Source organism: Protopterus annectens, chromosome 13.part0 (genome assembly GCF_019279795.1).
Source record: "Protopterus annectens isolate FY-2018-M chromosome 13.part0, PAN1.0, whole genome shotgun sequence".
NCBI classification, from domain to species: Eukaryota; Metazoa; Chordata; order Ceratodontiformes; family Protopteridae; genus Protopterus; species Protopterus annectens.
The window spans coordinates 470,622,889-470,646,914 of record NC_056747.1 but is presented as its reverse complement, the minus strand read 5'-3'; the positions used below and the strand labels follow the sequence as shown (position 1 = coordinate 470,646,914).

The window sequence follows — 24,026 nt, the reverse complement described above, 5'->3', positions numbered from 1 at the left end:
TAGGGGACTGACAAAGGTTAAAGTACTGCAGAATAGGGGGAATCACACAAAACAAGAAGAGGTGCAACTGCAGAGTGCTAAAGAGAAAATAAGGGAGTACCTGGATAATATGCCTGAATTTAGAAAGATTGCTATTAAGCAACTGTTTTTAAATAACTCCTGAGCACAAAAACCTTTAGCACTACGGCTCAAGCAAAGGAAAGTAGAAAGGGTTGTTGCTAAGCTTAGGGTGGCTATAACAAGGAAAATAACCAGAGATCCAGTACAGGTATTAGAAATATTTCAGAAATGTTATGAAAATCTGTATAAAGCAAAGAATTGCAAATCAACAAAAAGTACAAATGGAAATGTTTAAAGAATAATTAAATATGGCAAATTTAGAGGTGGATGAGGCACAATTACTAACAGTTAGGATAGGACAAGATGAGATTAAAATGGTGATATATAACCAATCGGGTCTATGTCATTTAATTGACCTACCAGATGTTCAAACACTAGAAGTTCGAACGGGGAAGTTCGAAAATTGAAAATGTCGCAGCTGCGAATACGGATTCTTTCCTAGGGAAAGAATTCGGTTGGCTGTTTCTGCGGCTTTGATATTTTCTCCACTGTGGTGCGAAAGTTACGGAACGGGTTAAGGTAAGTGTGCGAGTGTGACGGACATTGGGGTTAGGGTACAGGTAAGGTAAGTGTGTGATAGTGAAGGACTTTAGGGTTAGGGTCAGGGTAAGGTAAGTATGCGATAGTGACGGACTTTAGGGTTAGGGTGCGGGTAAGGTAAGTGTGCGGTAGTGACAGACTTTAGGATTAGGGTTTTGGTTAAGGTTAGTGCATAAATAGTTGCGTATGTAAGGTTTAGTGTAGGTTTTATTCGTTTTTTGGTGTTTTTGTGTTTTGTGTGTGTGTTTTCCAGAACAGCAAATTTTTTCCCTGGGAAAAAAAAAATCGCTGTTTTGAGGTTTCGATGCTATTACATTTCGAACTTCTAAGTTCGAACATATGGTGTTCGAAATTTTGGAAGTTTGATTATGTGACATAGACTCTAACCAATTGACAGGAAAGTCCCCAGGAATACATGGTATTCTTGTGGAGGTTTAGAAGCTAGGTGGAAGAAAGTGATAAAGATCAGGAAGGCTTTCATTAATAGTATTTTAAAAGAAGTAGAAGCACTAACATGCTGGAAGAAAGCAGTGGTGCCTGTAATGCCTATAGATGGTAAAGACCCAAAAGCTCCAGCTTCATATAGGCCCATTTCAATTCTAAACCATGACTATAAAGTGTTTATCTTTACAATTGCTAAAAAAGTGGCAAAGGTCATGCCAAAACTGATAGATATGGATCAATATGGTTTTGTGGAGGACAGGCAAACATTTGACAACCTTAATAGAACAATGATGATCCAGAGGGAACCTGAATGTAAGAAAATACCACTGTTGATGGGTCTTGATGCAGTGAAAGCATTCAATTGAGTAAAACAGGATTTTATAAGTATGGCAATGGAAGCTTTTGCAAGCTCTGATACTGATAAAATTATAAGGTTGATTAGAAGGACTTATAAGAGATTAGAGACAAAAATTTAAGTGAGTGGGTTCCTCTCTGATAAATTTTATTTGAGCAGAAGAACCAGGCAGAGTGTCCTCATTCCCCTTTGCTACTTGCATTACATTTAGAACTTCTGGCAAAGAAAATAAGGAACTCACAAATTCAAAGATATAATTGGTATGATAGTCAAGAAAAACTGGCTTTAATTGCAGATATTATTTTGAACCTGATAAAACCAGAAAAGGACATTTCAGTGTTGTGGAACATTCTGAGACAGTTACAAGTCTTTTGGGATACAAAATTAATGAAGATAAAATAAAGGCAATAGCTGTAAACATTCTACCCACACATGAATTTCTTCAGCAAGACCCATATTTTTTATGGGAACATAAGATGAACTAATTAAGAGTATGGATTAAAAATGATTCTGTTACAGCAGCTAAGGATATGTGGGAACAGACTAAACAAAAGATAATAGAAAACTGAGAAACTGGAAGCTCTGTTTTATGGTTTTGGATAGCAAGATATAAGCAGTAACAATGTTTTTAGTCCCTTTAGTTTTATACACAGGTCAGGCATACTTTATCAACTAGAGTAGAAGTTGCAGACAGCAAGTATAAAGAGTTGACAGATTTTATCTATTAGGGGGACAGGGCAACAATCAAGTAAGATAAGCTGATTCTTCCAATAAAACAAGGTGGTTTGGGATTACTTGATTTGAAGAGGTATTTCATAGCTACACGGTTAAGGCTCCTATACATGGCAGAAGCAGAAAGCTATAAAGGTATGATGATACAATTGGGGGGGGGGGGCAGGAAACAAGGAGGGACTAAGATTTTGGATGCAGATTCTGAAGCAGAATGACAACCACACAAAATGTTATATTCATAAAGCAGCATAAAGTATTCTAAGAACTAAGCCAACATGGGGATAGGAAAAAGAGATTCTGCTGATAGGGATGACTGCCATTAGGTGTACACAGTACAGGCAAGATGGAGATGGAATTTACTGAAGAAAACTGGCAAAGGAACCAACGAATTAGGAGCAAATAATTAGAGACGGAAAAGTAACAGAATGGGAAGATGCCAAGAATTAATTTGGACTGCAGGCTAAAGATTACCTTCTCTTTCAAAAATTTACATCAGAGTATAGGCAAAGAGAAAGAAATAAAGGAATCCAAACAAAGGACCACCACTGGTAGAATTTTTAGTAGAATCTAGAACAGAAGCTGCTGTTAAAAAAAGAGATAATTACTAAGGCAAATAAAATATTGCATGATAACTACAGAAATTAACCAGAAGAGGTTAGAAAGGATTGGGAAGAGAGATTAGATATGCAACCCACAAAGAAACAGAGGAGGATATATGTATGGTTCCCAAATAGGAAACAAAGTCTAGAACATTTTGGATCTTTACTTGAAGTGTTTGTAAAGGTATACTCCAAAGTATTTTGCATCAGGTAGACTGAAAATGCTGAAGGTGTGATGGAGAAGGAAGAGGCGAATTATTTAGGGGACTGACAAAGGTTAAAGTACTGCAGAATAGGGGGAATCACACAAAACAAGAAGAGGTGCAACTGCAGAGTGCTAAAGAGAAAATAAGGGAGTACCTGGATAATATGCCTGAATTTAGAAAGATTGCTATTAAGCAACTGTTTTTAAATAACTCCTGAGCACAAAAACCTTTAGCACTACGGCTCAAGCAAAGGAAAGTAGAAAGGGTTGTTGCTAAGCTTAGGGTGGCTATAACAAGGAAAATAACCAGAGATCCAGTACAGGTATTAGAAATATTTCAGAAATGTTATGAAAATCTGTATAAAGCAAAGAATTGCAAATCAACAAAAAGTACAAATGGAAATGTTTAAAGAATAATTAAATATGGCAAATTTAGAGGTGGATGAGGCACAATTACTAACAGTTAGGATAGGACAAGATGAGATTAAAATGGTGATATATAACCAATCGGGTCTATGTCATTTAATTGACCTACCAGATGTTCAAACACTAGAAGTTCGAACGGGGAAGTTCGAAAATTGAAAATGTCGCAGCTGCGGAAATACGGATTCTTTCCTAGGGAAAGAATTCGGTTGGCTGTTTCTGCGGCTTTGATATTTTCTCCACTGTGGTGCGAAAGTTACGGAACGGGTTAAGGTAAGTGTGCGAGTGTGACGGACATTGGGGTTAGGGTACAGGTAAGGTAAGTGTGTGATAGTGAAGGACTTTAGGGTTAGGGTCAGGGTAAGGTAAGTATGCGATAGTGACGGACTTTAGGGTTAGGGTGCGGGTAAGGTAAGTGTGTGGTAGTGACAGACTTTAGGATTAGGGTTTTGGTTAAGGTTAGTGCATAAATAGTTGCGTATGTAAGGTTTAGTGTAGGTTTTATTCGTTTTTTGGTGTTCTTGTGTTTTGTGTGTGTGTTTTCCAGAACAGCAAATTTTTTCCCTGGGAAAAAAAATCGCTGTTTTGAGGTTTCGATGCTATTACATTTCGAACTTCTAAGTTCGAACATATGGTGTTCGAAATTTTGGAAGTTTGATTATGTGACATAGACTCTAACCAATTGACAGGAAAGTCCCCAGGAATACATGGTATTCTTGTGGAGGTTTAGAAGCTACGTGGAAGAAAGTGATAAAGATCAGGAAGGCTTTCATTAATAGTATTTTAAAAGAAGTAGAAGCACTAACATGCTGGAAGAAAGCAGTGGTGCCTGTAATGCCTATAGATGGTAAAGACCCAAAAGCTCCAGCTTCATATAGGCCCATTTCAATTCTAAACCATGACTATAAAGTGTTTATCTTTACAATTGCTAAAAAAGTGGCAAAGGTCATGCCAAAACTGATAGATATGGATCAATATGGTTTTGTGGAGGACAGGCAAACATTTGACAACCTTAATAGAACAATGATGATCCAGAGGGAACCTGAATGTAAGAAAATACCACTGTTGATGGGTCTTGATGCAGTGAAAGCATTCAATTGAGTAAAACAGGATTTTATAAGTATGGCAATGGAAGCTTTTGCAAGCTCTGATACTGATAAAATTATAAGGTTGATTAGAAGGACTTATAAGAGATTAGAGACAAAAATTTAAGTGAGTGGGTTCCTCTCTGATAAATTTTATTTGAGCAGAAGAACCAGGCAGAGTGTCCTCATTCCCCTTTGCTACTTGCATTACATTTAGAACTTCTGGCAAAGAAAATAAGGAACTCACAAATTCAAAGATATAATTGGTATGATAGTCAAGAAAAACTGGCTTTAATTGCAGATATTATTTTGAACCTGATAAAACCAGAAAAGGACATTTCAGTGTTGTGGAACATTCTGAGACAGTTACAAGTCTTTTGGGATACAAAATTAATGAAGATAAAATAAAGGCAATAGCTGTAAACATTCTACCCACACATGAATTTCTTCAGCAAGACCCATATTTTTTATGGGAACATAAGATGAACTAATTAAGAGTATGGATTAAAAATGATTCTGTTACAGCAGCTAAGGATATGTGGGAACAGACTAAACAAAAGATAATAGAAAAACTGAGAAACTGGAAGCTCTGTTTTATGGTTTTGGATAGCAAGATATAAGCAGTAAAAATGTTTTTAGTCCCTTTAGTTTTATACACAGGTCAGGCATACTTTATCAACTAGAGTAGAAGTTGCAGACAGCAAGTATAAAGAGTTGACAGATTTTATCTATTAGGGGGACAGGGCAACAATCAAGTAAGATAAGCTGATTCTTCCAATAAAACAAGGTGGTTTGGGATTACTTGATTTGAAGAGGTATTTCATAGCTACACGGTTAAGGCTCCTATACATGGCAGAAGCAGAAAGCTATAAAGGTATGATGATACAATTGGGGGCAGGAAACAAGGAGGGACTAAGATTTTGGATGCAGATTCTGAAGCAGAATGACAACCACACAAAATGTTATATTCATAAAGCAGCATAAAGTATTCTAAGAACTAAGCCAACATGGGGATAGGAAAAAGAGATTCTGCTGATAGGGATGACTGCCATTAGGTGTACACAGTACAGGCAAGATGGAGATGGAATTTACTGAAGAAAACTGGCAAAGGAACCAACGAATTAGGAGCAAATAATTAGAGACGGAAAAGTAACAGAATGGGAAGATGCCAAGAATTAATTTGGACTGCAGGCTAAAGATTACCTTCTCTTTCAAAAATTTACATCAGAGTATAGGCAAAGAGAAAGAAATAAAGGAATCCAAACAAAGGACCACCACTGGTAGAATTTTTAGTAGAATCTAGAACAGAAGCTGCTGTTAAAAAAAGAGATAATTACTAAGGCAAATAAAATATTGCATGATAACTACAGAAATTAACCAGAAGAGGTTAGAAAGGATTGGGAAGAGAGATTAGATATGCAACCCACAAAGAAACAGAGGAGGGATATATGTATGGTTCCCAAATAGGAAACAAAGTCTAGAACATTTTGGATCTTTACTTGGAAGTGTTTGTAAAGGTATACTCCAAAGTATTTTGCATCAGGTAGACTGAAAATGCTGAAGGTGTGATGGAGAAGGAAGAGGCACTTAGAAATATATTTTTTGGGTGTGTAATGAGTTGGTAGACTTTACAAAATTCTCTGCAGACTAACAGAAATACTAAGTGAGTAAACTGGTGTAACTAAAAAAAATTTTTAAGCAATGATCCAAACTTAGAATTGTCTAGACATTGTAACGGTTTGCTGACTTTATTTCTGGTGGCTGCCAAAAAAGCAATTACTAGAAAATGGAAATCAAAGTCTAAACTGACTGCACCAGAAGTAGTGAATATAGTAACAGAGATAAAACAACTGGAAGTGGGATCTTTAGAAAAGGGTATGAGCAAATTACATAGAAAAAATGGGAACTGTTGGAACAATACATGCAGAATAATGTTCTGAAGGAGGATTGAGGTTTAAGGGAAAGCAGGAATTATATGAGCTTTTAATGTTTGACAGTGACTGGACAGATAAGTGATGTATAATGTATATGATTGTCTATGTCATAAGTAATAATCTAATAACAATATTTCTTGTTAAAAAAAAGGGGAGATCAAAAAGGCCCAGGTAAGGATAAGAAGACTGGTCTCTTGCTATGAGGAGGTCTTCTGAACTGAGTTGTCTCAGTGATGTGTTTCCTCATGAAGTTAGACTGTAAAGGATCAAAGAGGTCGTGGGAAATGAAAAATAATTCAAGCTATACTGCAACCACTTTTCAATAACCTTACTTACAAATGGAAAAGTATAGCTAGGTCTAAAATTTTTCAGACTGCAAGGGTCCAAAGACAATTTCTTATAGAGTGGGCAGTGACTAATACCTCTTATACATTGGCTAAAACGCTCCATCTTTGGAGTGGAATGGGCACTCTGGACATTAAGTGAACCAAGCTTATTCAAACAGGACTTACCAGTCAAATTGCGGTTGCACGAGTGAAATCAACTGTATGGCCTTACAATATGTGACATATCAGATTTCACTCAAAGAAAAAGTCCAGAAAAGCAGCAGTGATAGTTCAGTGAAAAGATGAATGGAGATGCATATAAGACTTTCCCATCTAATGCATTCAGTCCTAGCCACAAAAAAAAAAAAAAAAAGAGAGCGGTAATCTCACATTCAGATGCAAACAATATCATTGGGGTAATATGGTAGGCTGAAAGGCATAGGTAGTTATCAATATGGAACAGGTCAGCTGGTCAGTTAGATGAGGCAAAAATATTCCTAGAACGGACTACTGCTTTCTTTCAGCAGACTTTTGTGTGACATACTTAGTAGCGTTAATCAAATCTAAGTGTCACCTCCTAGAGGCTAGTATATAGCCACAGATGCTCCAGCATGCAATTCTTCTGTTTCAAGCACTAGATTTCCTGGTCATACTGAGGCTTGGAGATCCTGAGGAAAATGGAGTGTACATAGTGTGATGATGTGAAGTATTGCCAGCTATGCTAGAGGTAGGCAGTGAATGTGTAACATATGTCAGCATAGCTAGCTGGAGTTTGTATAGAATTATATGTAATCTGTATATAAAACTGATTTCTACAAGTGCTTGTGTTGAAAATGTATTTATAAAGTTGCTTGTACCAACAGTGAGTCCTGCTGGACATAAAAAGAAATGCACCTGTATTTCAGGCTGTATTGTGACTCTTGAAATTAATACTGTAACAGAGGATACTGGAAAAGAAGAGGTTAATCTTAGTCCAGCTAACTTTGAAAAATAGTTTGAAATTAAATTACCTAGTAGGCCATAAAGATTGCATCTTACAGTTCTGATAGCAGCCAGAGAAAAAAAAATGTGAAAACAAGGACTATGAATCTTGCTATATTATCCTTAGCAGTGAACTAATTGTTATCCTGGAAGAGTTGAAGTGCTGAAATGATTTTATGGCTTCCATATGCTATAGCACATCTTAACAAAGCACTAGCTATGCTATGTGTATGATAACACATATGTGCAAGATTCTGGTTCAGTTTCTAGTAAATGGGGGGTAGTATGGGAACCAGAAGTCAGACGACCAGATCTATGTGATGTCATTCTGTAATCCAGCACTGAAAAGATGTTTTAATACAAGATGAGACAGAAGTCTTAGAGCAGTCTGCTTCTGAAACCTGACAAGAAGGACACCTCACCTACATCATTTTGCCTTGCTCTAGTAAGTGAACTAGGGGATTGTACTTCTTTAGATCGGCCAGGAAAATATAGTGAGATTGGTTAAGTACTGTTTTCAAAATCTGTGTGAATCTATCCGTCTGTGTTATTTGTAATATTTCCTGTGACAAACTCTGGTGTTTACTGTAAATAGCTATTTCATACTTTCATGTTCTTTTATTACATATTATTAAATATATTAAAACTTTTCACCATGGCTGGTCTTTTAGAAAATGTTTTTAACCTTTAAGAGTACATATATTTACTTGGTGACACTGTGGCTGCTCCTGGAAGCCTTGCTGCATTCGTCAAACACTACCATTTGTATTACTATTAATTTTACGCTGTATAATTGAATACCCTGGTAACAGCCTTAGAGTAGCTGGCTTTGGAGTGTCCTGGTGGCAGTATCTACCTTATAGTCAGGGCAGAGGGGGCATAGCTAGTAAATCTGTACCAGCCTTTCCCAGGTGTGTGTGTGTGTGTGTGTGTGTGTGTGTGTGTGTCTGTGTGAAAATTAAATCTGAAAGAATGTGTGTGTGTCTCAGCTACTTGTAGCAGGGACACAAAACACTGGTTTCACAGAGAGGGTGTTGGTGGACTTGGCCTAGGACACTCAGCTGAGGACTCAACGCTATAGCTGTGCCAGTGGGGAGTCTTATTCAGGGCCTGCAGAGGAGAGACAGAGAGAGAGTGCAAAACCCAGACCTAGGACTGAGTGTGTTCCCTGTGCGCTCTTAAGGGAACTTGTGCTTGTTGCAGAAAGCTGCATCTGGAAATAAAGTATCATATCTTTGTTACAAGTGAATGTCCCTCACCGGTGTCAGTGGTGAGGATTCAGGCTCCTTGACTGCTGGCCCAGAGGAGGGGATGTCACACACAGGTTAGGGCCATATGATCCAGTACATTAATAAAAACCCAATTACAAACAAAGAACGGCACCAGTATAAATTACATCACACTCTTTTCCAGACTTTCCAGTAAAGGATCAAAAATAACACAAAAATAATGATTCTTCTGAGCTGTGATAAGTAATCAGAATTGCCTAGATGTATTAAGGCATTTCTGAGTTTAATTCTTGTGGTTACTAAACAAGTAATTACTAAAAAATGGAAATCACAGTCTAAACCAACTCTACTAGATGTACTGAATAAAGTAACAGAGATATAACTAGTGAAAGTAAAATCTTTAAAAAAGGATAGCAACAAGTTACATTAAAAATGGGAATTGTGTGAACAATACAAGCAGAATAATGTTTTGGAGGAGAAATGAGGTTTAAGGGAAGGCAGGAATGGAATGAGCTATGTAATGTTTGAGTGACAGACTGGATAGATTATAAACAATGTATAATGTCTGTGGTTTGTTTTCATTTATATAAATGTACAATAGCCTATGTCATAAGTGATAATTTAACAAAGATATTTCTTGTTTAAAAAAAGAATGATGCAGAAATGAATTACCAGCAAATGCAATTTAATACAAAACAAACTTTGTTGAATTGCATTCACTGACTCTTCTCAGAGTAATTTTATTTTGAGGGGAAAGGCCCCCCAGCCAGAAATGCTGGGGGCTGTAACTCCACACATCCTGCCATCAAAATAATCTACAAGGTCATTGCATCTTGGAGGTAAGTAGAAATCCCTTCTCCCCTTGCAATGACTTATCTTAGAGAAAGTGAGGTTTAATGAAACTGCCATAAAATAACAAGTCTCACAGGCATTGCTGGCCATTTTAACTACTCCCAGTCTTTATGAACTCCTATCATTCTCTTAAAGACCTGCCGTATCTTTTGTATATTGGTGGGCCATTTTAACTCAAGTATTTTTTTTTTTTTGGCCCACTACCTTCCACAGCTGGTGTCTGCCATTTGTCCCCACAGACCCAAATTCTCCCTAACACTTAGGAGCAGTGAGCTCCTGCTACAGCTCTTATATCAGGCAGCCCCCTATAACCCAGACAGAGATGGCTTTGCATCAACTCCTGAGCAAGGCTTCTCTCCCTCATCAGAAGGGTGAGGCTTGAGAAAACCACATCATATATGCAGCCAGCTGCAGGGACTTTATTAGGGCAGCAGGGGGATGGGGAAACTAACTTGGATGAAGTGCATATAATGTCATGTGCATCACCATTCATGGCATTTGCACAGAACCACCACTTACTAAATAATTGGCAACCTGCTCACAAATGGGGTAACTCAGCAGTTTCCAAGTAGTAGTGCCAAGTTATGAGCAGAAACTACAGTCTTCTACCTGGCATGGGCAAACTTTTGTAAGCTACTTAGTCGCATCCTTCCTCTGCCCTGTTCCTCTGATGTCCAGAGCGCCTAACTGAACTCAGGGTCTCTAGGTCACAGTCAGGGCTCTATCCCACTAGGTCACAAAACTGGCCCACCTTCATCAATTTTGTTCAGCAAGTTAAAACATACAAAAACTCCCAAGTTAAACCTAACTGACAAGAGATAGAAAATGGAACACTTAAAAGATACAACCAGTGGAAAATCTCCATCAGTGTTTACTCTCTCTTTTTATAGGCAACACTTATGTTTAGCAAACATGCCTGTACAGTAGCTTGAGAATACATTCAATATTTTTTGTGACAGCTAGAACTTCAAAATCAAGATGCTGAGGCAGCTGTGTATCTTCTAAGTTATGTTTTTAATACAGGGTGGAGTACTTCAACCTATAGCTTATCTACATCTGTTAATTTGTGTCTGTAAATGTTTTGTTTTGTTTTAAATGGAATATCTGCTGTATGTAATTCTGCACACATTTTGTGCACAGGAGTTTTGTCTTTCCTACACATGATAAATGTGGCTAAATGATTGAAAACTAACAATTACTTAATTTAATATTTGATTAGAAAATCTTTGGGTCAGCATTCCTAATGGAAAAAAAACTTTCTAGCACAAAGGTGTTAGTTTGCACAGATAATTTCTGTGTACTCTTTGCATAGAAAACAAACAATGTGAACTATTTGAAAATCACTTCTTACAGGAATGCTCTTTTTCCCCAAGACAATACTGTAACTTAGTATCTGTACATGTACAGTTCACAAGGATACATTTCATTACAAACTCACACTAAACAAGTTACAGCAGGAAGACATTTTTATTTATCATGGCCATATGCCAGGGATCACTGTGGAATTCTTGTGAACAATATGAAGTAATGGCACCTGTGACTGTAGCTGCTGCACAAAGGCCAAAAAACATAGGAAAATTCAGGGTGTAAAGACTACTCTTTAGCACCTCTTCTTGTGAAAAACAGTATTACATTTATGTAGTGCAGCAATGAAAAAATATAGACCATGTCAGTGAACATCCCTATGTAAAGCACCTGTTGGCATACTGCTCTTATATTTTCTGAACTACTCAGTAACATTCAAAAAGCCTCAAAGAGTTCAATGTTTTAACTTGGTTCAGTATACAGTGGTTACAGATCTGAGTTAATTTCAGTGTTTCCTAACAAAATAAGGAAAAATATGCAGACCTTATGCGTAACAGTGCTTACCGTCAAGTACATGGTACCTAGTACAGAGCTTCTGTATAGGAAGCAAGAGAAAAGATGTACTGAAGAAGAAAGTTCTTATACATAGGAACAGGGTCAACCACCGACTCCCCAACCTACCTTTGGGGGGGGGGGGCAATGGAGGCACAATGTAACTGATAAAAAGATTGAAGGATGGGATTTGGCCTGCAATAATCCACAGTCGTGCTGCAATATTACAGGCCACTAACAGAATCAGTGTGATAAAACATATCATAAGTCAATAAGAGCAACTTTGAAAGAATAAGCCTGTCAAATGTTATCAACTATTGGTCTGGACTGACATTCTGAAGGCAGTGGGCCAGAACCACCTGCTTACTGGAAAACATATTTCAAAATTCAAAACTAAGCAGAAAAAGCATTTAGCTCAGTATTACGCATACTATATGCAATCCATTCTGTGGATCATACATAATGTCATTCTCCTAGGTCTCCATATTGTGATTCCCATTAACAATGATGGAAACTAGCAAATATGTTTTTGTTAAATGCCATGTCAAGGACATAGAGATGGAGACCTGACGATAACTAGTGTTCAATCAGTGGCTGGGGCACTGAAGAAATTAGCCAGAAAGGGAGAGAGACAAGGAAATAGACAGTTTAAGTCTTGCTGCAGAAGCAGCATCAACAGGAAAACTCAGTACTGCATCCCAATGCACAGAGACATGGCTAAACAATAACTTGGGTATGTGGAAATGCACATTCACAGAAAGTCAGCACAGCTAGACAATGTACTGCACCTGAAGAAAGTTGACATCTGAGGGCTGTTAAAAGCATCAATAATTTTGTAATCTCGCAAAGGATGGCAGTTGCTGTATCAGAACTCGCCTTTCCCTTTGGTATCTTCCAGTGGTAGGACTAGGCAAGAAAAAATAGGTCAAGCAAGGGTATGACTTGGAGTCCACAGCACTGCCAAAAACATGAGTCTTCACAGCAGTAAGCATGCACACTGCTACCAGGCAGGGGTGTCCTCTTTCCCCTTTATTTGCATTATATTTAGAAGCACTAGCAAAGAAAATAAGGGATTCAGAAATTCAAGGCTATAATTGGCATGGTAGTCAAGAAAAGCTGGCTCTGTTTGCAGATATTATTTTATACCTTTCAAAACCAGAAAGAGAAATTACAGTGCTGTAGAACATTTTGAGGTGGTTTCAAATCCTTTCAGGATACAAAATTAATGAAGTTAAAACAAAGACAATAGCAGTAAATTATGTACCCACACATAAATTGGTTTAGCAATATCCATATTTATGGGGTCATGATAACATGAAATATTTAGGAATATTGATTAAAATGATTCTGGTGTGGCAGGTAAGGATATGTGGGAAGAGACTAAACAAAACATAATACAAAAACTGAGAAAACGGAAGCTTTGTTATACGGATATGGCTAGTAAGATACAAGCAGTCAAAATGTTTTTAGTCCCTTTAGTCTTATACACAGGTCAGGCATATTTTTATAAACTAGAGAAGAAGTTGTGGATAGCAATTAATAAAGAGCTGAAGGATTTTATCTGGGAGGGGAAGATGACAAGAGTCAAGTGAGATAAGTTCATTCTTTCAGTAAAAAAGGGTGGACTGGGATTAACCAGTTTGAAGGGGTATTTCAAAGTTACACAGTTAAGGCTCCTATACGTATAGCACAAGCAAAAAACTATAATTCAAATTGAAAAGTAATGATGATGATGAACCAGGTGGGAAGCTTAAGAAACAATGAGAGACTGGGATTTTGGATACATGTCTTTAATGGGAATAACTATAATCATACAGAATATTATATCCTTAATTTAGCAGAAAGTATTCTAAGAACTAAACCAACACGGGAATGGAGAAAGGAGATTCTGCCGACAGAGATGACTGCAATTAGGGATATAAACAATAGGCAAGAGGAGGCTAGAATTTATTGGAGAAAAATGGCAAAGGAACCAAGGTACTGGGAGCAAATAACTAGAGAGGGAAAGGCAATAGAATGGGAATATGCCAAGAATTTATTTGGACTGCAGGTTACAGATTGCCTTCCCTGTCAAGGACTGATATCACAGTACAGTCAAACAGAAAGAAATAAGGGGGGGGGGGTTCTAAACAAAAGACCATCACAGGTAGAGTTTTTTAGTGGAATCTAGAACAAAAGCTGCAATTAAAAATAGCATAATTAGTACAGCATATAAAATATTGCATGATAACTATAAGAATCAATAACAGGAGGTTAGAAAGTATTGGGAAGACAGATTGGTTAAGTAATTCACAAAGAAACAATTGGAGGATATATGTATGTCTCCTAAATATGCAATAAAATCTACAAGATTTAGGATTTTTGCCTGGAAATGTTTACATAGATATTTTTATACCTCAAGTAGACTCCATAGAATTTTTCCTCAGGTAGACAGCAAATGTTGGAGGTGTTATGGGGAAGAAAGCAGTACTTCGGAACATATTTTCTGGGAGTGCCCTTGGCTTGGTGGACTTTAAGGATTCCCTGCGGGATGCACTGTTGGAGATGCTGGGTGGAAGGTTTGGTGTAATGATGGAAATGATTTTTCTGAGCTATGATACAGAATCATTATTGCCTAGACATGATAAGGCCTTGCTTTGTCTAATTAAGGTGGCTGCCAAAAAAGCAATTACTAGAAAATGGAAATCAAAATCTAAACCAACTATATTAGAAGTAGTGAATACAGTAACAGAGATAAAACAACTGTAACTGAGATCTTTAGAAAAGGGTAGGGGCAAACTACATAGGAAAAAATGGGAATTGTCGGAACAATACACACAAGGGAGGAATGAAGTTTAAAAGAAGGCAAAACTTAAATATCTACGCAATGTTTGACCGAAAATGATGGGGTAGATTTTAAATGATGTATAAGGCTTGCATATGGGAGTGACTTAGTATGGTGTGTGATGTAAAATGCTAGCAACTAGGATTATGTCGGTGTGGTTTGTTTTCATTTATATAAATGTATGAGTGTTTATGTCATAAGAGATGGTTTAATAAAGATGTTTCTTGTTTAAAAAAATGGGAAAAGAATTGAATAATTTATGCAATGTTGCTAAGATTATATGATATATAGCAATATATGTGAAGTATAATGTTTGTTAATCCTAATTTAATACAACTTACGTTTTTATAAATGTAAATTTGCCTGTGTCACAAGTGATGATTCAATAAAGGTGTTTAAAAAAAAAAAAAAAAAAAAAAAAGGCATGTACACTGCTTTCCTAAACACCAGCCTGAAAATTCTGGTACGTTTCCTGAGCAGGCCAGAGTGAATCAACTCTGAAAACTGATTACTCTAAACATCAATAAATCAGTCTGGTGATTATTTCAAGAAGATAAGTGGTACTGCACTGTGATGAGTCAATTAACATTTATGCCTTTGCACATGCCACATTGGTAAATAACAATGGACCCCCACAGTCAGAAATAGAAAAAAAAACTTATTTATTTATCTCTGTGCTAGAAGTAAAATGATGATGGTTATGTGATTAAAATATATAAATAATTTAAAAAAAAATGACTTTTTCTCCAGTCACTCACCTTTGAAGCAGCTACTAACTGTGCTGTACTAGCTGCAATCTCATGGGAACATACCATCAGCTCTTCAAACTTGCCTGTTCCTTGGACCACACTGTCTGCAGCATCACTGAGGAAAACAAATAAAAATAAAGACAGCAAATGAAAGTCAACACAGTTAAACTGTGGTCAAGGAAAAACAAAAATGAAATGACATGCAGTTTTGTCACACACGACTTTCACACATCTGTTTGCTACAGATGACGAAAGAAAAGAGAAAGTTCAAGCCTTTCCACATTCAGCTTGTTTTTTAATAATTCTAACAAACAATAAACTTGGGTTGTTTTTGTACATGTTTGATGATGTTTTAAAACCAGAAGGTATCCTTTCTGATTTGCTAAGACTAAGTAGACATTCCAAAAAACAACCTTCTCAAAAAAATTTAACTTATTCCCCCTGTAAATTTAATATTTGTACTGGGTCTGTTATTTAACCCTCTTAAATCCATATGTATGCTCTATTTAACACTAGGCAAAGACAGACATTTTTGAATGCTTCACAAGAACAACCCTTTTCATTTTTGCATTTAGTTTAAATGAATGAAGAGTCTAAAACAAAAACTCTACTCCCTCCAGGCTCTTCTCACTCTGGAGGATGTGGACATTTGTTCAGTTACTTAGACATGGTTTAAAGCCATGGAGAACATGCCAGCAATGCAGGGCAACAATGCCTTCTGCATATTCAGACCAGCTACTGCACAGGCAGAGACCAAAAGTACAGATGGCTCAGCATTTTATACTTTAGCCATAGTCTGGATTGTGAGGTATACACACTTGCCAAGACGCTATCTGTAGCGTTCCCTTCCCTTGCTTTTTACTCAGTGGCATATCCCTCTCCTTTTAATTCAGCTTTTTTAGTGTTCTTTCATTTTGTACTGAGCTTTGCTCGTTATTGTGTTGTATACACTATTCACCTCTAAGTTGTCTTTCCAGATATCATCCCTACAATGAATACCACTACCCCTTATTAACGTATAAGCAGTGTATTGCTTTTATTTCTTTTGGTTATACTGCCTTTTGTACTTTTTCATGTTAGACTGCCGTGCATGGTTAAATATCTGGTCTTCTTACCTGCACACTTTTTTTGAATAAACGTGCACGTTTTTTGATATTTTATGCTTAAATGTGGTCTCAAAGTTGGTTGTAATATTCCTCACTTGGCTGATTGTTTCTATAAAGTGCTTTCTTTTCATCTCAGTTCTATCCGCTCTGTTCCCCTCACTACACTCAGGCTCACTCTGCCCCCCATTCACATCCACCACCTAATCAATTTCCTTTATAGGTATCCATCCTATCGCCAAACCTCTCTACCTCACGTCCTTTCCTCATTACCACAATTAGGCCCCTCTCTTCGCCCTTTCCTCCACCTTTAAATTCTAACATTTCTCTTTTCTCCACCCTCTAACTTCACCCTCCTCCCTCTCATTTTAGTGGCTCACTCCCCTATCTAGTCTACTATCTTCTTCTTTTTGCCCCTCCTTTAACGTCTTATATTACTCCTTTTCCACCCTCTACCATCCTCCCCTCTATATTCTTACTTATTCTGTTATCTCTCTCCTTTCATCAACCATCTACCTTTTCTTGTATTTCCCTTTCCTTTCTTTGCACTATGCCTCTCTCTCCCTTCCACTATCCTTTCCTCCCTTTCCTTACATTCTTTATTCTTTTATACTTTTCCACTCTCACCTCTTATCACATTCATCTAAACCTGCAGCTTCGTTGCCCCACTTCTCTCTATACTACAGATTCAACTTTCCATTACTCTTCTCCCATATCATCCTCTCTTTTTTCTTTTACTGAATTTACTCTCCCTAAATTCAAATTTCCTTTCTTGAGTTCCTCTCAACAGAATTAAACACAAAATACTCTGCATCTCTCCCTATATCTCACTTCTTTTCCAACCTCTCAAATCCCAACTACTCTCTGGGGACGTTCATCTTAACCCTGGTCCCAATCTTACTCTATCTACAACCCCCTCTGATCTTCCAACTAATTTAAACTCATTTAACCCTCACTCTAAAGGTTTAACCCTCTACTCCATTAATATTCACAGTATTCTCAAGAAGACTTCTGACTTTCACTTTTGGATAGACCAATTTTCTCCAAACATTGTTGCTCTATCTGAAATGTGGCTAAAACCATATATCAATAATAAAGAATTTCTTTGTTCCGGCTACAACATTACACATTATGACAGAACATACAAAAAAGGGAGAGGAGTTCCCATTGTATCCTCTGATCTCCTTACTCTTACCCCCTCTTCCATGCTTTAACCCTCTTTTCACCCAGATGAACTTCTCATTGTTGATTACAAACTTAACAAACACAAAACTTTATCTATAGTTACCATTTACATTCCCCCAGGAAATAACATCCCATTATTAGAACAGATTCTTCATTGGATGCCTGATAATATACCCACTGAGACCATAACACTTGGTGGTGTCAATATCATCTGGTTTAACATTTGCTCAAACTCTCCTACTTCTTGCATAAACCTATACGGCTTCACTCAACATATCTCCACTCCAACTTTTCATCATAAGACTACTAATACTAGCTCCATTACTGATTGGATTCTTGTCTCTAATCCTCACTTCTATCACTACCGTGAATCCCTACCAGACTGCCTAAGTGAAAACAATCTTGTATGTATCCAAAGATTTTCCTCCCATCAACCTCGACCACATAAATTCAAAGTTGTTGCAAGCTGACTAGTTTTGACCCTCTGACTTTTAACAACTACCTACAAGCTACTGATTGGTCTTTTCTCTCTTTCCTACCTTTAGATGAAGCGGTATCTCAGTTTAACTCTATTTTCCTTAATACTCTTGACTCTCTTGCCCCTCCCAGAACTGTCAGAGTTAAATCTCAATGTACTCCTTGCCTTCTAATTATACACAGTCTTTTATGTGTACAAGAGACAAGGCATGGAAACTCTGGACCAAAATAAAATCTCCCACTAACTTCCAAACATATAGAGAACTTCGGAACTTGACCAAAAAGAATGTTATTAATGATAAGAAGAACTTTTATCTAACTCACCAAACTTCCTCACCTAAAAACCTTAAAAAAGTCTGGACCACCATAAACTATATTCTTCACCATGTCTTAACAACACACCATTAGAAACTGCCTCTCTCAACTCATACTTCATTGATACCATTAGTAAACTCATGCACACTTCTAATTCTCCTACTCTCTCAGCTCCTATCACCTCTCAACCACACAGCTCTTCTTTCTCATTAAAAACTATTCCTACTAACTATATCAAAAACCTTCTTCTTGAGCTTAAACCATGCCCAGCTTCTGCTGATAAACTTCCTCCATACTTCCTTAAGATTGCAGCTAATGCTATAGCATATCCAAGTCTCCATCCTTATAAATCGCCCCATTACAGAATCTACAGTCCCTGATATTTGGAAAAAATCCCACATAATACCTGTCCACAAGGGAGGAAATTCTATTGAGCTCTCTCAAATTATCGGCCTATAGTGATTCTCTCCTCTCTTTACAAAATTCTGGAATGTTGTATTCACAAACAAATTTCAGCATATCTTATGAAGGAAAACTTGATTACCCCTACCCAGCATGGTTTTCGCTCTTATCACAGTACTATTTCTGCTCTCATCTCTTTTCTTTACTCTATCTGTCTTGCAAGAGATGATAAATAAACTTATGTCCTTCCTCTTCTTAGACCTTTCTAAAGCCTCTGACACCATCTTCCACTCTATCCTCCTCTCTAAGTTAGCCCAACTCAACTTATCTTCTTCTACTATCTCTTGGTTCAACAGCAACCTCATAGATGGGATGCAATCTGTCAAATGACCTCCCCCTTTCTCCCCATTAATATGAGTGTCCCTCAAGGTTCAGTTCTAGGTCCCCTTTTTTTAACATCTTTACTAACCCACTATACCAATTTTGTCCCCAGTCCACCCTTGTTCAGTATGCTGATGACTCCACTATCACCTCTATTGCTAATAACCCTACAGACCTACTAACTATTACTCAAAAATCTTTTAACCTTGCTGAAACCTGGCTATCCATTAATGCTCATTCTTAACCCAAAAAAGACTAAGCTTCTCCTTTTCCTTCCAAAATCACTCTACCAACAGAAATCTTCATTTACCTTATCCTCACTAAATAACATTCTCATTACCCCCTGAAACCCATACAAAGCTCCTTGGTGTGTTACTAGATCAGCTAAAATTTGATTTACATGTACATCACTGTATTAAGAAAACACACCAAAAGCTTGGTTTATTGTACAGAAATAAACAGTTCCTCACCCCCTGACTCTAGAATTACACTTGCCCATGCCTACCTCCATCCTAATCTCTTTTATGGCGCACAAATCCTAGCCAATCTACAGTCTTCCCTCCTCTCCAAATTGGAATCTACCTACAATAAAGTAGCCAGATTTGCCACTAACTTGTCTTTTAAATATCATTATTGCCTAGCTCTGAGGACACTTGGCTGGCTAGAATTTTCTAACCAACTATTATTCTCTCAACTTCTAGTTATTCATTCTTTCCTAAATAAACCTTCCACTTGCCCTAGTATCGCTGCTCTTATCTCCCTTTACACACCCTCTCGATCTCTCAGAAGCTCTGATCAACACCTTATAGAAATCTACAAATCTAAAAAATCAATTGGACAGTATCTTTTTAGCTCCTCTGTTGCCTTCCAATAGAACAAACTTCCATTACCCCTGAGAGTTATCTCTAATGTTTATGAATTTAACAAAATACTTAAATTACACCTAAATAGTTCTTGGTCTTGTCTTTGCAATCATCCAACCTGAAACCCTCCTCTTAACTAGGTCTTCTTCTTTCTGCTACACTCCAGTCAGTTCTCTGTTCCTTCTTCTTCCTTATCTGTTCCCATATCCTTCTTACATCTAATATTATTCTTACTTCTTACATTGTCTTTTTCTTGTAAAATACTTCTTCCTACATTGTCTTTTTTCTTGTAAACTTTTTGTCACAAGCTGTAACATTTTATTCGTACTGATGTTATATTGTAATATTCTTGTAAATAGTTTTCATGTATTTTTACTGTTACATTTGTTATGCTTATGATTTAACTGGAAATTTTCTTCCCGGGCCTCCACTGAAAAAGGACTATGCCCAGTTGGACCATCCTGGTAAATAAATAAATAAATAATATTAACATCAAACTCACCTCAAGACTAGTCAAACAGGATGATGAGCTTGAGTTTCTCCATGTCCAGATTTCCATAGGTTAAGTCCCATATCATATCCTTGCAAGTTATAGATGGGTGACTTCAACTACCCTACTACCCCAAACTTACAGGCCCTATGATTCCTGGACCTTGTAATTATAAAAACCTCTGATTGAGACACCTCTGCTTTTGGTCCTTGCCTGTGCAGTAGTCCATTTGCCCCACTAGGGATGCAAATATACTTGACCTGGTACTCACAAACATGGGAGAAGGCTGTAGCCCCCCCCACCATTGTGGAGTCTCCTCTCTAGTAAGGACAGACCACAAAGCTACCTACCCCTTTCATAATAAAACTCAATTATATGACCCCAGCTAACCCCATACAACATTTAAGAATGATTCTAAGGCAAACTTCCTACAAGTGATAACCTGTCAAAATTTCAAACCCCGCCAAACCCGGAGAACATGGCTGCCTATACAGAATTGTTCAAAGAAACCCTGTACAAACATGTCATTAAATGCATACAGATGACTTTACAAGAAAAACTCCTTTTTCATTCTTGCATTTCCAGGAATAAGTCCAGAACTGACACAAAAAACAGTCCTCCTTGGTGGAATCCAAACATCTATAGGTTATCCAACAAGGGAAAAAAATCATAGCCAAGATTTATAAGTGTTACATCCAGCAAGATAAAAACACTGTTGTCAATCTTAAACAATCAAGAGGGCAAATTAAGTCTACTAAAGCCAAATGTGAGGTAAAGATAGCTCCCCAGGCAAAGAACCACAACGCTTATTTAACCAAGTCTAAAACCTCAAATGCAGCACACAGTAGTGAGCCGCCTACATGGAGTTAAAAAAATATAGCAAACCTGCTGGTGAACAAATTCAGCTCCAAGTTTAGCCTCACAGCCATCCTCCAGGAAATACCATCTAACAACCTCCCATAACTATCACTAGGGAGCAGGGAGTAGGTCCTAGATGTGCTAAGGCCAAAAATACTGTATTGATGGGACGCAATAACTTTCCAGGATGCTTCCTAAGTAACCTGAAACATGACCAGTTTGGGCTGCTGTAGTTACTGTTTAATCATGGGCTCCAGATAGGCTTTGTGCTAAGTGAAAGGCGAACGGTAGTGGTCATACCTCAGCACAAAGCTGGGCCATCAAAGGACCCGGGAACTACAGACATGTAAGTCTCACTACTCTAGTATGCAAAGCCATGGAAAGAAGCATGGACATAATTAATAAGGACACGGAAAACTTTCAAACATTGGATCTAACCCAGTTTCATTTTGTCACATGCAGATCATGCCTACTGAACCTGGTGGACTTCTTTGAAAAGGTCACCAAGGCAATGGATGAGTGCAAAACTGTGCATAGTGCTTAGCTTGACCTGTCTAAGACATCTGATACAATACCCCACTCAAGCAGTGTAAAAAAAAAAAAATGATGGATATAGGCATAAACCCATATGTTACATGCTGGATACCCAGCTGGCTCTCAGACAGGAGCCAGAAAGTTAAGATAGGGGAGACCATCTCCAGAAAGAGGCTGGTCAGTACTGCAGTCCCTCAGGGCTCTGTCCTGGATCCGCTCTTTTTGGCATTGACGTCTCAGAAGTCAAGGCCAATGTAAAGAGTCTCTGGCTGACCAAGTTTGCAGATGACTGCAAACTAGGAGCAGTTACACATTCCTCCCAAGACACTAACATCCTACAGGAAGGACTAACACAGACAAATGACTGGTGCCAATGGTATGGCTAAAAATTCAATACCAAGAAATGTATAACAGTACCCTTTGCGAACTCAGCCACTCTAGGAAATTACCTCATCCACAGCATACCCCTAAGAGTAGAATCAGAAGTCAGGGATTTGGGCACGCATGTAGATAGTAACCTGGCTTTCAAACAACATGTATCTAAGACAGTAAGGTAATCATTCTATGTTGCTCAACTTATAAGCAAGGGCCTGGCATCTAGTTCTAAGGAAGTCATTGTTCCACTATATTCAGTCCCCAACAGGCCCATCGAGTACAATGCCTCTTTCTGTACGTACCTGACCCATACATAGTTTCCTCAGAAAAGAATACAGAGAGTAAACAGCATGTCCTATGCAGATCGCCTCAAAGTCCTATCTCTATACTCTGTTTCCTACAGACTGTTGAGAGGTAATCTGTGTCTGGCATGCAAGGCATCCTTGGATCACACCCCGAGGAACCTTTGCATATCTGCAAAACAAATAGCATCAGAATTATTCTATCTAGAGATTTAAACTTTGCTTGTGACAAATAGGACATGCGAGAGGGACAGGTATGTCTCTCAGAAAATTCCCCTTCCCTGGAACAGGCTTCCCACCTATGTGAAGCAGAGCTCTTCCACATCCTTATTCAAGAGAAACCCGGACCAGTGGATGGGAAAATGGAAATACACCCCAAGTCTAGCACCAATGTCTCCAATTGACAGAGGCAGATTGTAAATCTTGATCTAGCTTTAAATAACTGCTAAGGCATGTAAACTTGTGGGAAAAAACTGGGAAGCTTGGCTACGCTTATAATGGCCATTAGCTTAGTACATACTTATGAACCTATGTATACGCCTGATCAGAACTGCTCTAGAAAGAATGGCAACTATAGTTTCATTCCATCCTTTTATCTGATGCTCTCAAGCAGGCAGAACCAGAGAAGGTCCTAATGTTTTGTGCACTCAGTGGATTTAGGGCTTCTAATACTGTCTAGAATATAGGTTCATAGGTTCATAGGTTTATACTAGGCTATCTGCCCTAAGGCATTTATAAGCCTAGCCCAAAGTTTTGTGGCTTACGCCACCCCTTATGTTAAAAAATATTGTGCCCATTAGTTTGTTGTGCCTCTGTCCAGCAGTGACACAGAGATGATTCCTGGGGTAAACCTACGATCTCCCATCCACCGGTCAAGATTTCTCTTGAACAGAGCCAGTGAGGTGCTCTGCCTCACATGGACCGGGATTTTATTCCACAGCATAGGGAGTCTCTGAGTGACAAATCTATCCCTCCAGCATGTCTTATTTATATCCGTGCTAAGGTTTAAGTCGCTTGCTCTAGTGGATCTGGTAGATTTGGCTTTTTTGAGGTGGAGCATGTCCATTAATTCCGGGTTGGACATGGCCTTGTATGTCAGGCACAGGTCACCTCTGAGCAGATGGTATGCGACTGAATAGAGCTGGAGTTTTTTCAGTCTGGCAGCATATGACAGATTTTGGAATCCCTTTATCCTTTTGGTGAGGAACTTTTGGCTTCTCTCCAATTGCTGCAGGTGTCGGGTGAGATACATCCCGAATGGGGCATTGTACTCGATCATTGGTCTGATAAGTGAAGAGTACAGGGGAACAATGACCTCACTTGATCTGGATGTGAATCCCTTCATGATCAGGTGGGCAATGTAGAAGGTCTTTCTAACCACTTTAGCAATGTGAGTGTCAAAAGAAAGGCCACTGTCAACCTGGGTCCCTGATAACCTCTTCTGTGCTTAGTGGATTGCCACCTATATGGTAGCTTGGGGTTACCT

The 24,026-nt window shown here is 38.1% G+C and overlaps 1 protein-coding gene across 1 annotated transcript in view; it reads right to left on the bottom strand.

Moving 5' to 3' along the window:
• The window catches only part of HIP1 (huntingtin interacting protein 1), a 2,554,439-nt gene that overhangs the window by 280,351 nt on the left and 2,250,062 nt on the right, over positions 1-24,026 (bottom strand). The window contains exon 27 of the mRNA XM_044054110.1: positions 15,265-15,370. Within this exon, the coding sequence (XP_043910045.1) occupies positions 15,265-15,370 (106 nt within the window). The remainder of the gene's footprint in view (positions 1-15,264; positions 15,371-24,026) is intronic.